General features: G+C 37.4%; 1 protein-coding gene across 1 annotated transcript in view; it reads right to left on the bottom strand.

Moving 5' to 3' along the window:
* LVRN (laeverin) overlaps nt 1-16597 on the bottom strand; it is a 66829-nt gene that overhangs the window by 23890 nt on the left and 26342 nt on the right. The window contains exons 5-12 of the mRNA XM_077911278.1: nt 11052-11206; nt 9456-9569; nt 3798-3941; nt 3010-3075; nt 2836-2901; nt 2414-2586; nt 586-662; nt 87-226 (exon numbers count right to left, since the gene is read on the bottom strand). Of these exons, the coding sequence (XP_077767404.1) occupies nt 87-226; nt 586-662; nt 2414-2586; nt 2836-2901; nt 3010-3075; nt 3798-3941; nt 9456-9569; nt 11052-11206 (935 nt within the window). The remainder of the gene's footprint in view (nt 1-86; nt 227-585; nt 663-2413; nt 2587-2835; nt 2902-3009; nt 3076-3797; nt 3942-9455; nt 9570-11051; nt 11207-16597) is intronic.

The following is a 16597-nucleotide window of genomic DNA, read 5'->3' as shown; positions in this document are numbered from 1 at the left end:
CTTCTCACCAGAGGGGTTTATGAAAGCTTGACTCAAGACTGCGCTATTAATTGTATTTAATAGTAGATTAAAAAAAGTAACCTTACCTTAGGATCTTTTTCAAGCTGTTGATTTAGCTTCTTCCAACCTAATTGATCATAGTTAACCCTGTAATATCCAGTCACATTTAAATTTAGAATCACCCAGTCATGATCCGAAGCTGAAACTTTCATTTCAGGGAATATTTCTACAAAGGTACATGGGAAAAGTGTGAACTGGTACATCTAAAAAACATTCCAGTACATGTTTATACTATATCCTCTTAATTCTAAACAAGAAAACTCAATAAATACAACAAAAAGTAAAGGAATTCTAAAATATATACTGACCTAACCATATAATTGTATTTTTTCACATATAATAGCTTTTGATTTGAAACTTTTCTCTAAAGTTCTATGTTAGATAAGAATGATGTAAGATTTTAGTTTGATGCGAGACAGCTTTTCAAAAGCTATATGCTTTCACATCTTATTCTCTGCCTTTCTATATGTGTGTAATATATACTTGTGCATACATGTGAAGATATTTCTAAAACTTGTTACTTACTGCTGCTTTTATCTAGCCAGACCAGAGACTGTGCAGTTCCATTTTTTATCCAGAGAATAGGTATAATCCATGTGTCACTTATCAGGAAAAAAAACAAACATTCAGTTAATTTGCAGACACAATCTATAAATTCTGAGCCAATGTTAACTGAGATGATACAAAGAGAGGACTCAAATTCTTTGGTCAATAGATAAGGGTTTGCTCCTAGGATTATTCATTTTGTTGTTGTTTTTAAATAACTTATTTATTTGAGAGAAAGAGTGAGTGAGAGAGAGAGTGTGAGCACGAGGGGGGCAGGGTCAGATGGAGTAGACTCCCCACTGAGCAGGCTCACTTTAGTGTTATAAGTCAGTTTTACTTTAGCCTTTTGTTCACTTTCTTTTTAGTTTGTCTTCTTTACATTTTCTTATTAACTTAAGGCAGTTAGTAAGACAATCTTGTATATGAATTTTTCTTTCTTTCTTTCTTTCTTTCTTTCTTTCTTTCTTTCTTTCTTTCTTTCTTTCTTTTTTTGTATCTGAAACTCTCAAGGCCTGTTTGTATTAAATTATAGCCTCTTGGCCTCACTCAGGCGTTGTTCAAATGCTGCAGACAGACCCAACTCCATCTGCGCCAAGAGAGTCAAAGAGTAATTTCAGAAGAAAAAGCTTGACAAACATTTCAAAATGCTTTTCTGCCTCAAGCTTTCTCCTCATCTGAAAAGTGTTCAGCACACATCAGCCAGATTATTCATATTTACTGAATGCTGACATTCTTCCCACATTGGTGGACGTGACCTGGAGGAAGCAGATGACTGCAAGAGGACATTAGTCATCTCAAGAGTCACAGGCCTTGGAGTTTGGACAGGACTTGGAATATGGCTCAAATTGGCTCACAAATCTGGTTTCTCAAAGACTATGAATGAGGGTCATGTTTATCCAATAGTTAAGGCACACATCTTCTCAAAAGTCATGGAATCTTGATGAGCACCAGAGGATGTATGGGCGTGTTGAATCACAACACTGTACACTTGAAACTAATATAGCACTGGGCGTTAACTAACTGGAATTAAAATAAAAACTTAAAAAAAATCATGGAATAGCAGAGTGAGAGAAGGGACCTTCCATTCTCCTGGTTTGTTTCATTCATTCATTCATTCATTCACTCATGAGAGACACAGAGAGAGGCAGCGGCATAGGCAGAGGGAAAAGCAGACTCCCTGTGGGGAGCTGGGATCACCCCCTGAGCCAAAGGCAGATGCTCAACCACTGAGCCACCCAGGTGCCCCAGTGCGGTTGATATTCAAACCCAGGTGAAGGCCAGAATTCTCATAAGCACGGCTATAAATACACACCTACGTGCACATGTGGACATGGGCAAAACTATTCGTCAAGGACACAGAGACCACTAAGTTCCATTTCTAGGGAAATAAAGACGACTTGGCAGCAGTCAAGTCTCTTTGTCTCTTACCTAACATGAGGCCTTGTATGGTTCTGTTTTGCTGCCTCTCACCCAGAATCCTGAGTAATTCATTAATTCTGTCTGAAGGACAGAGAGTGTATGACCCCTAAGTCTTTGGTTGCTGGTGTCATCCTAAATGCCAAGGGCAGGGGTACTGCCTTGGATCCCTCAATGCAAGTCTCTGGCCTCGCTCAAGACATCAGGGGCTCTGTCTCAACCCAGCACCCCAGGAACACCCTGCACAGATATGAAGTTGCCTGTGCCAGAGCCCCTCTGCAGAAGAGCGTGTACCCAGCTGTGTGTTATGCTTCCTCACCAGCAGGCTGCTTTCCATCTGATGGGAACTTAACCCCAAGGAAGGTGAAGACAGAGGAGCAAATGTACCTACTTGTGGGTTAGGAGAGTCTCGTTTTTAACTTTCCCAAGATAAAATGGCTCCTGTTTGATGACGCCAGTGGACACATTTAAGGTAATGACTGGAAAACCACTCTGGTGTGTCCAGCTGTCCATTATGCTTTTTACTGTTGCTGGCAAAAGAATTTTATTCTGATCATCTATGACCTGTTTAAAAAAAAATCATCACAAGAGCAGATATTTACCATCAAAATCTCTTCAGGTAGCAATCTCCCAAAGGAAACTACATTGCTAGCTATTCTATTCTTCATTTATACAGTAATCCTCAGTGGGTGATATTCTGGGCCAAATTCAGAATTCTGCTTAACTCTCTATGTGAATGAGTCCTTAGTTCATTCATTCATTTACTCACTCATTCATTCATTGAACATGCATGTCAGGAAGTAGGACTATTACCATTTGAAAATGTCTCCATAGATCATCTTGCTCAGCATTTGAGTAAGAAAATGTCTTCAAATATGACTAAAAAATAGAGACATTAAAAAGAGTGGAGAAGTTAAGGTCAAAATAAATAACATTTCCAATCAATTTATGTTTTCTGCCTCCCAGGTGACAATTTTATAAACTTACCTTGAGTGCACTGATAAATAAATTCTCATTCAGGAAGCTGGAAAGCATTCGGGCCAAAGATGCTCCCTAGGACAAGAAACAGTCCATTGTCTGAACAAATTCAATATATAAATATTGACACATCCCATTTTGATAAGCAATATTCTAGGCTTTTCTCCCAATTGTATTGCATACTTCAGTTGAATGCTTGGGTTATCCCCAAATATGCCGATAAAATGGTAGACCGTCACTAACAAATAGGTAAAAGATGAACAAATGTACTACATATAAAGAATTCAAGGGCAGCCCGGGTGGCTCAGTGGTTTAGTGCTGCCTTTGGCCCAGGGTGTGATCCTGGAGTCTCAGGATCGAGTCGGGATCGAGTCCCACATCGGGCTCCCTGCATGGAGCCTGCTTCTCCCTCTGCCTGTGTCTCTGCCTCTCTCTCTTTCTGTGGATCTCATGAATAAATTAATAAAATCTTTAAAAAAAAATTCAAGATACACAATATATTTTAAGCTGAGATATTTACAGGGTAAGAATAAATTTCCACCAAACAGAAGGGTTCACCTTAAAAGTAGCAAGTTTTTTCAGTGTTTTTATAATGATGGATGGTACTGAGCACCTAATATTGGTTAGATGAGAATTGATTTAACCACATGTTCTGAAATCCATCTGCTGAATAAAATTATGGTTATTTGTATCAAAAGTTGCACAGTATCATCATATTAGCCTATCATTCTTATAATCTATTTTATGTACCTTACTGCAAGAGTGCAAAACAAAAGGAAATATGTGACTGATTTTACCTTGTTGTAAGTAAATAAGTCAAAGAGCTCATTTATTTCACTGGTTTCTGTGAAATTTTCCACCTTCAAGGACACAGCTCTAGACACCAGGGCGTGATCTTCACTGAGGACATTATGTAAAATGTTAGAAAAAAAGATCTCATTCTAAAAGGAAAAGATTGAGCAACATTAACTTCTTAGGTGTCACAGAAACACAAAATTCAAATACTGTCAAAAACACCTTTCAAAAACTGACACTAACGAGGGGAAAAAATCATTCAGATGCGCTCTATGAGCTGACATATGCCAAATAAGTCAGGATTCTTGAAAAACAAAACTCTAATATATTTTTCTTCCCATTTAATACCCTTCTTATTTCAATTTTTAAAAAAACCCATTACAAAAGTCAGAATGTTTCCAAGAGAGCTATCTACACTTCCCCAAAGGAGATCCCTGATCACAGACAGGATCCTCTAGGAAATAGCATCCCTAGGTGGTTTGCATCCTCTAGAAATTTATTGGAAATTTTATCAGTAACCGTCTAAAATGGATCGGTCTCTCTTAAACAAACGTTTACAAACCGCAACGTGCCAGATTTACAAATTTGATGATGATGTCGTAATTTGTAAATATTAATTTAAATATGTAAATATTTGTAAATATTTATTGAAATAAATCCACAGGCTGGATACTACAGTTTATAGATCATGCATTATGAGCAGGCAAAGTATTCTATTCTAATAAGTACAGAACTCTCCAAAAAATTAGACCTCTTTCAGACACATGACAAGAGTCATTTCTTTTTTGGAGGAAAGATAGAAGGAAAGCCAATGTACAGCCAGAGGGGTGGGTAGCACGGCAAAGCCAAAAAAAGGGCAGTGGTAAAGAAGCAGCAGAGAGAGTTGGCTTCTGCCCTGTAGAGCTGAGTGAACCCCCTTTATAATCCACAAGGAGCCTCAACTCCCTAGCAGCTATCTCTGGGGTCCCCAAGTTGACTCTTTCAAATTCTCCCCTCTTCCATTGGCCAGTGTTCCAACCACCCATCTCCTATTAGCATATTATTTTTCAATTTATTAACACCATTGATGAGGCTACTCTCAAACTCTGCTCCTTCAGAAATGAGACAGCCTGTCATTTAGAGCAGTATTTCTCAAACTTTAATGTGAATAAGGATCCCCTGGGGATTTGATCAATTCATATGTGAATTCAGCTGGTCTGGGTTGGGGTCTGTATTTCTAATCAATTACATGGTGATGCTCATGTCACTAGCATGATAATCCCACTTTGAGTAGCTAGGAATGGAGGGGACATTTGTTTAAGTCTGATCTTATTCATTAACTATAGGTTTTATTAGTTTAACACTTGAGTATTCTTGAGAGCGTCTCACAGTTGACCCATGTGTCCCAAAAAAGCAACATGGAAAACAGAGGAAATAAAAAGTACCCATAATCCTACACTCCAAGATAGTCACCATTAGAATTAGTACTGTTTTTTACAATCTCTTTCCCTATGTGTTTATTTACTCACATAGATGTAAAAACTTTTATCTTGCTTACTTACTTATTATGACATTCATTTAAAAATTCTGTTATCTCATCTTCATAAATATCTCTAACAATGGCTGCTGAATTCTATACTACACAAACTGGAAGGAAATAAGCCAAAACTTAATAGTGATGATCACAGTGTGGTCAGATCACATATGACTTCCTTCTTTTCAAAGTATAACAGATAACACTTCTGCAAAAGCAAAACATTAAAATAAATAAATGCATAGTTGCAGAATGGGCCACTGAGTCAATGAACCATAAATGACTTCATCATTTCCCTATTAGTTTGGCATTTGAATTGCTTCCAGATTTTTACTGTTTTAAACAATATTTTAATGAGCACCTTTATATATAGCCTTCTCCATATTTTGTAAATTCCCCTCTACTCCTCAGAATGGATTGTCTGTCTTTTTCTGATTGGTGTAAGATGTTATATTATCTTCTTGGTATCACTATAATCACACAAGTTAACTGTGATGAAAGGGGTAGACACCTCTTCCTCAACATCCCCAAGGTCCTTCTCCTCTGGGCCTCCCATACAGTGAGTTTTGTCCCAGTCTGTTCCAGTCCTGCTGGAGGGAAACATTTACACAAAAAGTAAGGTTTGCCTTTAAAAAAAATCGTTATCTAGGCACTGCGTACAGTGATAGGAGAAGGTGAGGCTGTATACCTATCATCACTCTCTTTCTGCAAACTGCAAGATTCTAGAGAAAAAGACCTATTCCTATTAAATTTATTGTTACCCTAAGAAATATAGCAGTATTTATTATAATAAATTTACATGTGGTTAAAAGCCCAGGCTTGGAGTCTGAGCTGCCTGGGTGTGAATCCTACCTTAACCTCTTTGGACTTGTGTGGCTATAAAAGGCAATCAACTTTATCTCTCTGAAATTTGGTTTCTCCATCTAGAAATGGAGGAAAACAACATTGTCCTTATTGGATTATTTTCAGGACTAAATGAATTTACAGAAAGTGCTTAGCACAGTGCCTGGCAAAAAAGCACATGTTCAATGAGAGTTAGCCATTTGAAATTACTTATCATCATCAACAGCATTATTATTTCTTTAGAGTTAAGTACTGAATCAGATAATGTATACAATACTCCATAAGCACACGAGCGCTTGGTAAGTAGTAGTTGTCATGATGTTACCTAAAGGATAAGAATTTGTTGAATGTCTACAAGAAACTTACTTTACAAATGAGAAACTAAAGCTCAGAGGTGTTCCACTGACAATGAGTATAAAAACAGAGTGAGATCAGACTGGCTGCATGGCTCCTATGTGCCTTTCTCTCCACCAAATCTGATGCTTCTTTAGGCCAGGCTGTGTCAGACCTGGGCTTCAGAGACAAAGAAACCACTGGTCACTGACGTTTTCTGAATCTGTGACCATGACCCATTCATAACATGTTTTAATGACTTTCAGCTGAAATTAGAGCAAGAAAGAAAAAAAAATGAAAATCTGTTCCTGCATATGGTTCTGTGATTCTCTTCCCCAGTGCCAATTTAATGACCAGATTAAAAGGAAGCCAAAGTTCTTGATCTCTCAGAGATCACTGAAGTAAGGCTGGCTTCAGGCTTTTAAAAGACAAAGCTAATGGCAATTTCCTCAACACCAGGATCTGATGCTCTTTTGCCAAGGGTTATATTCACTCAGCATCACAGACACTAAGAAATGTAGATTCAGAAAGGAGTGATTAAGAAACCAATGATTAAAAGAAATAGCTAAAAAAAAGAAAAAAGAAAAAAGAAATAGCTAAATGGTACCAAAAGAGGTTAATCGTATCATCTTTGCTTCACAAACACTAGTAATATATCTTCATCAAATTTTCCCAGATATAATACCTTAGCCGATTTCAGTTGCATGAGGTAACTGATTGATGTTAATGATCTATTCCATTTGATTAAGAAAATAAGGATGAATCTAATTGTTTCATGGGAAATGGAACTTCTTTTCTTATTGAATCCAAGCAGAGTTAATCTGGGATACAACCAAAAGCTTTCATAAGCATTTATAGATGACATGAACCATGCATAGGTTCTATCTTATAAAAGAGAGATTTAAACAATTTTATAGCTATAGAGTATATGGAAAGGACTTTTGAAGAAAATTAAGGTTTACTCTCTCTATATAAATTTTATAAAAATGAAAAGAGTCATATAATGAACTCACACACACACCCGCATTAGATCTCAGGGGAGAGGAACACTCCTATGTGCTTTCACAGAGCTCAGTTGGGTGAAGGCATGGGTGTGGAGTTAGAGACACCTTGAACTGAATCTCATCTCTGACATATAGTAGCTGTGAGAACTTGAACAACTTTCTTAATGCTCCTATGTCTGTTTCCTCAACTAGAAAATAGAGTGACAACTACACTCATATGATTGTTTTGAGAATTGAGTTAGATGATGTGTGTACAAAACACAATACCTGCTACTTGCGTCCTAAGTGCTCCATGAATAGGAAGTGCAGTATTATTGCTGTTATTATCATCATTACCTTCGTCATCAGACTAGATCTGGAACAACTAGGTAATCACAGTTCTGTCGCCATCATGCAAATGACTTTGGCAAGTCACCTAATCATCCAGTACTTCAGTCTCCTTATCTATGTAATGATGCCCAACCCAGGGGAGGGGGAGCAGAGGCACCACAGAGTGGCTGGACTGTGGGATGGTGGGTGATTTCTAGGAATTCTGCAAAGCACAGGGTGAGTGGCATGGAACGGTGTATTAGGAGGCTGCTACATCAGTGCTTCCCACAAACTGATTTCACGAACATGTTAGAAAAAAAAAAAAGGAGTAAAAAATAAAGGGATTTTTAAATAAAGTGTCTGTGGGGCCAAGTTAAGTTTGCCAACTCTGAATTCTGCCAAATAGTCAACAAAAACCAAGTATCATCTATCTACCATCTCCATCCTTTTATTATAAAGGGAAAATTTATTGCCAATATAATAGGAAAAATATCATCTTATAATATACTTTAAAGTGAGTACATTTAGCCTGTAATAAAGACCTGGCCAGTAGAGAACAATCAGTGTTTCAAATATAGATTTACTGGGACACCTGGGTGGCTCAGCGGTTGAGCCTGTTTTTGGCTCAGGTCATGACCCTGGAGTTCTGGGATCAAGTCCCACATCAGGCTCCCCGCAGGAAGCCTGCTTCTCCCTCTGCCTGTGTCTCTGCCTCTCTCTCTTTTTCTCTCATGAATTAAAAAAAAAAAAATTGTTACAAATATTTACTGAATGAGGCTAGGGAAAGAAGTGAAGAACCAAGCTTGGAAACAGTGGGAGGTGGGATGAGAGACAGACTAGCCAAGAGCAGCAGGATGAGCAACTCTGAGCATCAGAAAGGTGCAGGGAGTCAGGGACAGAGAAGAAGCAAGGACTTTGGGCTTGCTATAAAGGAAGTGAGGTACGCGTCAGAGAATATTACATCTCAACGTTTAAACATCTAAGTCAAAATCAATTCCATTTTATCATGCCATCCTGAAAGAACTACCTAAATTAATCTACATAAATGACCAGAAATAGAACTTATAGTTGAAATAATCAGATTTGCATATTTACGAATTCATATTTTCATATTACTATTTATTCAAAATAGCAAAATAGTTATCAGCTATAATATATATATTAGTTACACATCTGATATATATAACATTTTATAATATATAATATAGCATATTCCTTATAATTGAAGTCATAGACTACTAATTACAGTGCCTTTAAAATTTAGTCTAGGTAGGAATAAGTGAAAATGACCTAAAATCTAGGGAAAGATAGTATGCATATACCTTATAAGATGATATAATAAAATATTAGGTAAACCCTGAAAAATCTTTTCAAAAGTGATTTAAGGATTTGCAGAAATGCTCTTGATAAAATATGAAGTACGGAAGGTATTACACGTTTCTGTATAAAAAAGTAATTCCCATTTTTATGAATATTTATAATGAGTAAAAGCCTGGAAAAAGAAAACACATAAAACAGGTAACACTAATCATCTCTGGTATTACAGATTATTTAATATTCCTTATATTTTCTGTATTTTACACATAGGAAACAATGACCTACATTACTTTTACAAGTAGGAGCAAAACATTACAAGTAAATTTCACAGACATACTTACTCTTGGGAATTCAGGATTGAAGTAGTTAATTACTCCAAATTCAAAATAAGATGCAAAGCCCTCTTTGAGCCAGATATCGTTCCACCAATTCATGGTAACCAAATTTCCAAACCACTTTTGGAGATGGGAGAAAATAGAGCTCACTTAAATTTAATTTAAGGAACATTTATTGTAATTGCATGTTAAATAAACGTAAGGTCGGAGACATAACTAAACTATTTTTGCCCTCAAAAACAAAACTTGAAAATAGGACTTCAAAAAGCAGGTTGGTGCTTTAACATGAAGAGACAGCAGTCCTGTATTTCTTTGAAATAATTATGTCACATCCAATGACTGAAATCAACTTTTGTTTTAAAATTGTCATTTTCAAAGGCAAAGTGATCTAGAGTAGCATTTCTCAAACTACCCACTTTCCCAACAGTTAATTTAAATAAAGCAGAGGTCCAGAATGCTCACTTACCACCTACTAATTACAGCATCTTATACTCTAAATAGACTACATCAGAATTTTGCTGTAAGCAGTTGTTATGTTTCAAGAACATGTTTTGATCTGTGCTAAGTACAAGTCACTCATGTTCTGCTAGAATTCTTTTCGAGCTTAACAGAAACAAAGTGTCACATGGAGAATGAATGGAATCAGGAAGGAAAAACACAATTATTTCTAAAACCAACAAATCTGTACCCTAGTATTTAATCAAATTATTACAACAGCTGTCATGTACTAATAGCTAGCAGCCGGTCTTCCAAAACAATGTGTTGCTTGGGTGATCATAATAAATGGTATTTTGAGTGACTGATCAAAACTTGTCAAAGTTTGCGTTGACTGTGCAACGAGGTGTTAATTCTGTCCCAGTAAAAAACTCTGGCCCATTACCTCTTGTGGATCCACATAACAAGAAGATAACAATTTCATAGTTTAGATCATTTCTTTCTTGACAAATTTGTATGAATGGAGTCAATGTCAAAAAAGCAGATGTGGGAACCTCCATCAAACACATAACTAAGCTTCTACAAATCACATTGTGAAAACATAGATCTAATGAAATAAATCCTTGTTCACACTGCTTTTGGGTATGCAGCTTGAGATCACTGCTCATCTCACTGACATATTAACCACTTGCCAATATTCCTTTAACCTCTCTTCAAACAAAGCAAAAACAAAGTTTATAACAATCTACTGATGAAATGTGGATATCTTTCAGTGCCTTTTTGAATATCCTTTATTTTAAGATGGAATGAAAATGAATAATCATAGCTCTGGTTGGCTTACTTTCCCTGAAAAGGACTCTATGGAGCAAAGTTTACTTTTGTATGTAAATACCTGACCTCTGAATGGCCTGTAAGTTCTCATCGCTATGATCCATCACCAATAGTTCAAATCCCCACAAGCTCTGATTATATAGATCCTTCCTTCACTGTCCTACTTTTTGAATAATTTTTTTTAAATGTGGTATACCATTAGAGGGTTGGTTTTTGTTTTGGGTTTTTTTTTTGTTTGTTTTTCTTCTGGTTTTGTTTTGCTGTTTTTTGCTATCCTTGGTAGAGCAGCTAGAGAATGTCTTCACGTAAAATAAGAAAGAACATTTTACCACATGCCTGATGTCCAATCTCGTGGGAGAGAATGAAGGAGATCACAGCCTTTTTGTCTGTTACTTGATCATTTGGTTGCATCAACAATAATGACTCATCAAATATCAATAGTCCCCAATTTTCCATGGCACTGTTGTCAAAAGTAGGCAAGGCAATTATATCTAAGTGGATTTAAATGGAGGGAAAAATGAAATCATCTCTTCCAAAAAGTTTGAGATTTCCAGATATAAGTATTGCAAAATGAAATCATAAAATTACTAAAAGAAAATACAAGTGAATATTTATAATTTGAAGGGAGAGAAGATTAATAGCAAAGACAGAAGCCAGAAAATAAATTGTTCTGATTATCTTATCTGAAAATCAAATACTTTTGATAAAGGATCTGTACAGAGAAATCTTAAAACTTGACATTAGAAAACTAAACTTTACAAAACTGGCAAACAATCAATCTAAAGAGACACTTCACTGCGTAAGATAAGCAAATGGAAAATACGCATAAGGAAAAGATGCTCTACATAAGATGTCATTAGAAAATTGCAAATTAAAAGAGTGAGATACCACTATATACCTATTAGGATGGTTTAAATCCAAAGCACACTACCAAATGCTAGAGAAGATATGGAGCATCAGGAACTCTCATTCGTTGCTGGTGGGAATGCAAAATGGTACCACCACACTGGAAGACAGCTTGGCCGTTTCTTATAAAGGCTGATCGTACAGTTTAGCAACTGAGCAATTGAGGTTATTCACCCAAATGAGTTGAAAACTTTAAGTCCACACAAAAACTGGTATAAGGAGGTTTATAGCTATAAACCTTTAAGTGTGAGACTTTGTAAGTGTGAAAAATGGGGAGCAAGCAAGGCGTCTTTCAATGGGGGAATGGATAAACAAACTGTAGTGTGAATAAATCCATACAAGAGAGTATCATTCAGCAATAAAAAGAAATGAGCTCTCCCACTATGAGAGGACAAGAAAGAAGTTTAAATGCAGATTGCTAAGTGAAAAGAAACCAATGGGGAAAAACAGCACACGGTATAATTCCAACTATGAAACATTTATCTGGAAAAGGTAAAACCAGAGAGACAGCAAAAAGCTTGGTGGTTATCAGGACTCTAGGGAGAAAGTGAGGAATAAATAGTTGGAGCACAGGAGATTACTCTGTAGGACACTGCAATTTTAGACACATATCATTATACATTTGTCAAAACTCAGAGAATGTATAGTACCAAGAGAGAAACCTAATGTAAACTAAGGGCTTTATTAAACAATATTGTATTGATATTGGTTCATCCATTGTAACAAATGTGCCACTCGAATGCAAGATACAGGAGGAGAAACTGTATGGGGGGAAAGGGAAGGGAGAGGAGATAAATGGGAACTCCCTATACTTTCCATGTAATTTTTCTTAAGCCTACAAGTCCTCTGAAAATATAGTTTAGGGACGCCTGGTGGCTCAGTGGTTGAGTGTCTGCCTTCAGCTCAGGATGTGATCCCAGAGTCCTGGGATCGAGTGACACTTTGGGCTCCCCGCAGGGAGCCTGCTTCTCCCTCTGCCTATGTTTCTGCCTCTCTCTTTGTGTCTCTCATGAATAAATAAATAAAATCTTAAAAAAAATAGTCTAGTTAAAAGGAAATACATTAGTTCGCCAAAAGACAAATTTAGTTCATCACAAACAAATTTGAAAGGGAAATCACAAGCTGGGAAAAATATCTGCAGCATATATCACAAACAATTAATGTTTTTTTTATAGCGTCTGGACTATCGGCCTTGGCTCAGGTAGTGATCTTGGGGTACTGAGACAGAGCCCTGCGTCAGCCCTGCGTTTAACAGCCCTGCTCTGTGTTCAGTGGGGAGTCAGCTTGGGATTCTCTCTCCTTCTCCCTATCCCTGCCCCTCTACCCCCGCCCCCAAATAAACCTAGAAGAACAAGAAAAAATGTTTACTTTCTTTTGCTAATAGAAGAAATGCCATTTTTATAATGTATGCTACGTTTGCCTAATGAGTGTGCTGTGCTCCGTATGTTATGTTGACTTGCACTACAACCTTTTCCTCCACCTGCACCTTTCCCGCCCTCCCACCCACCCACTTTCCTTAGACAGACTGATCTGCTCCACTCAAACCAATCCCCTTTGTCCTCTACTACTGCTAAGCTGTTCTTGGCTCCAGCTGTTTGGTGCCCCAGAAATCCTCTATTCAATGTCCAAATGTCCACGGATCCTTGTGGTCCAATCTTACCAAGTCGAAGAAGCCATACTTTACTAACTCCTGATAACAATTTTAAAACAATTGTTTTAAAGACAATTTAAACAATTGAAAAAAAATTTTTTTTTACCTCCAGATGCACAGAATTGAAAGTAAGCAAATTCTTGTTTCTTGATAAACTTTCATCACTTGTTCACACAGGACTCTGTTTTATTTTATTTTAATGATTAACTCATTATTTTAAAATAATGATATAAACACCCATGAATCTGCCTCTCTCTTTTTAGAACAAGGGTTGGAAAACCCTCTCTTTGAAGAGCCAGACAGTAAATATTTTCAGTTTCGTGGGCTGTATGTTTTCCATCGCAGATTTGACTCTGGCATCACAAAGCAAAAGCATCCCTAGACACTGTTATGGGGGCAAATGAGCAGGCTGTGTTCCAGTAAAACTTTATTTATGGACCTTTAGACATGAATTTCATCTGATTTCCATGTTTCATAAAATACTCTTGTTTTTTCAACCATTTAAAAGTGTAAAAACCACTCTTCGCTCGAGGGCCATACAGAAAAAGGCAGCGGCCCACATTTGATTGTATGCCAATATTGAAAATATTGAGAATATGGAGAATATTGCTAATAACTAACTCAAACTGTGATTTCCAGACCAGCAGCACCGGCATCACCTGGGAACTTACTAGACACGAGAATTCTGGGACCAACCACAGACCTACTGAAACAGTGTCTGCGTTTTAATAAGCCTTCAGGATGATTCCAACACATGCTGAAGTTTAACAGCTGACTTAATCTCTCTTTGGGATCCTTCTCAACTCATACTTTCATGTCTTCTTCCAGCAGCTAAATCACTATCCTCAAGTTTAGGGGGTTTTATTTTTAAACTTTAAGAGAAAATGTTTCATTTTCATTGCTATTGAGTTTTTTCATTGTGTGAATGATCTATAATTTACCTATTCCATTCTCCTAAGAGTGACCATTTTGCTTTCTTTCAGTATGTGGCTATACTATAAAAAGTGTAGCTATGAAGATTCTTGCACACGTCTTCTGGTACATACATATGTGCTCAGATTCCTCTGGGAGATATATTTAGAAATGGAATCACTAGGTTTTAAGGTATTCTAATGATCAACATTGCAAGATAATAAATATGTTTCAAAGCTGTTGTGACAATTGATAACTCCCTTCAAAATGGCCACTTTTTAACATTTGGCATTTGTTAGATGCCTACTTTTTAACGAGTGAATAGGTATAAAATGGGGCCTCACCATGGCCTTGGACATTCATTACTTAGATTACTAATGAGGTTAAGTATCTCTGCATAAGTTTATTAGCCACATGAGTTCCTTTTTCTGTAAAACATCTATTCATGTATCTTCTTTTCCTTGTTTTTTCTTCTGTACTGTTCTTATTTATTTGTAGGTATTCTTTTTAAATTTTTTTTTTTATTTTATTTATGATAGTCACACACAGAGAGAGAGAGAGAGAGGCAGAGACACAGGCAGAGAGAGAAGCAGGCTCCATGCACCGGGAGCCCGACGTGGGATTCGATCCCGGGTCTCCAGGATCGCGCCCTGGGCCAAAGGCAGGCGCCAAACCGCTGCGCCACCCAGGGATCCCTGTAGGTATTCTTTATATATTTAGGCTACTCCCATTACCACTTCTTAATCATCTTTCTCTTAAGACTTTTACTTAGCCAGTCCATTATCTCTTGTTTGGTGATTAGTTGCTTTTGTTTATACATACTGAAGCTACCACCCCAGCTCAGCTACTTGAACAGAGCCCCAGCCACCTACTTCTCTTGCATTCAAAAGGCACCATGAGGGGCACCTGGGTGCCTCAGTTAGTTGGTTAAGCACCAGACTCTTGATTTTGGCTCAGGTCATGATCTCAGGGTTCTGAGATTGAGCCCCGTGTTCAGCTCCACGCTCAGCATGTAGTCTGTTTGAGATTCTCTCCCTCTGTCCCTTCCCTCTGCTCACACACACTCTCTCTCTCTCTCAAAAAAAAAAAAAAAAAAGGCATCAGGAAAAGTAATAAGTAACCAGTACTGCTTTATGGTTTATATTGTATTTGCCTTTCATTGCTACAAAAATTCAAATCATGCAGAGGGGGTGGTGGTGGTGGGATGTATAATATATATAGTTAGGATACTATTGTTTTAAAGTTAAGAGTAAAATTAAAACTTAAAAAGAGAAGTTGCCATTTTTAAAAGTCTGCAGGGGCACCTGGGTGGCTCAGTCAGTCAAGCATCAACTCTTGATTTCAGCTCAGGTCATTATCTCAGAGTGGTGAGATGGAGCCCTGAATCAACCTATCTGCTTTGTGGGGAGCCTGCTTGAGATTCTCTCCCTCTCCCTCTGCCCCTCCCCCTGTCTTTCAGGTATGCATGCTCTCTCTCTCAAATAAATAAATCTTAAAAAAAAATAAAAATAAAAGTCTGCAAGTCTTAAAGGCCCACTTCATTTTTTTTTTAAAAGATTTTATTTATTTATTTGAGAGAGAGAGTATGAGGGGCAGGTAGAGGCAGAGGGCACTTTTGACTTTAAACAGTCAATTAAAAGGATAGCAACCCCAGAAAAAAAAATGCTCTTACATGAACATGGTTTAGATTCTTGGGCTTAGAACTCATTGAGCAAGTGACGACCAAACAAACAAACAAACAAACCTGAAAGAATAACACATGAAAGAAATAAGCAAAATGGCTTTTCACTTGACTCCCTGAGAAGAAGAGGATGGCTTAGGCGGGAAAGGCCGGTAGGGAAGGGATCTGTGTCTCACTTTGTTTTGTATTTTTTAAGGCTCAACCAAGAGTTAAAATAACAAGGAAACATGTATTCATCTTTCTCTTATAGATCCAGTAACAGAAAATCTCCTTATTTTAGTCATCTGTCAAAATACAATTTTGATTGAGTGCCACCTGCGTGTCACCTTGGTTGAGATGCTATGAACGATATGAGAATGTGCCAAATATAACCCTGATTTCCAGAAGCTGACAACCTAGTCAGAATTTATATGGAATTACTGGACTAGGTCTTTAATTCCCTTCACTAAAAACAAAACAAAAAACCCAAAAAACAACTTTACCATTTACCATTCTGAAAAAAGCACTATCAATAGGCTCTGAAGGTACAAAGAAAAAGAGAAGCCAGATCCTGAATCCAAGTTACTCCTGATTTAATGGGCGGGGGGGACACTCAAGATCTGGTTAGGTCAAGAGCTCAAATGGAAGGGTACATAGGATGCCATGGGAACATGAGAAAAAGAGAGTCAGGGAAAGCTTCCTAGAGGAGGGGGCCCTGAGTTGAGAAATACATGAATTAATCAGTTGGATAGA

This window comes from Canis aureus, chromosome 10, assembly GCF_053574225.1.
Source record: "Canis aureus isolate CA01 chromosome 10, VMU_Caureus_v.1.0, whole genome shotgun sequence".
Classification (NCBI taxonomy): Eukaryota; Metazoa; Chordata; class Mammalia; order Carnivora; family Canidae; genus Canis; species Canis aureus.
The sequence above is the reverse complement of the archived record's forward strand: the minus strand, read 5'-3'. Positions and strand labels throughout refer to the sequence as shown.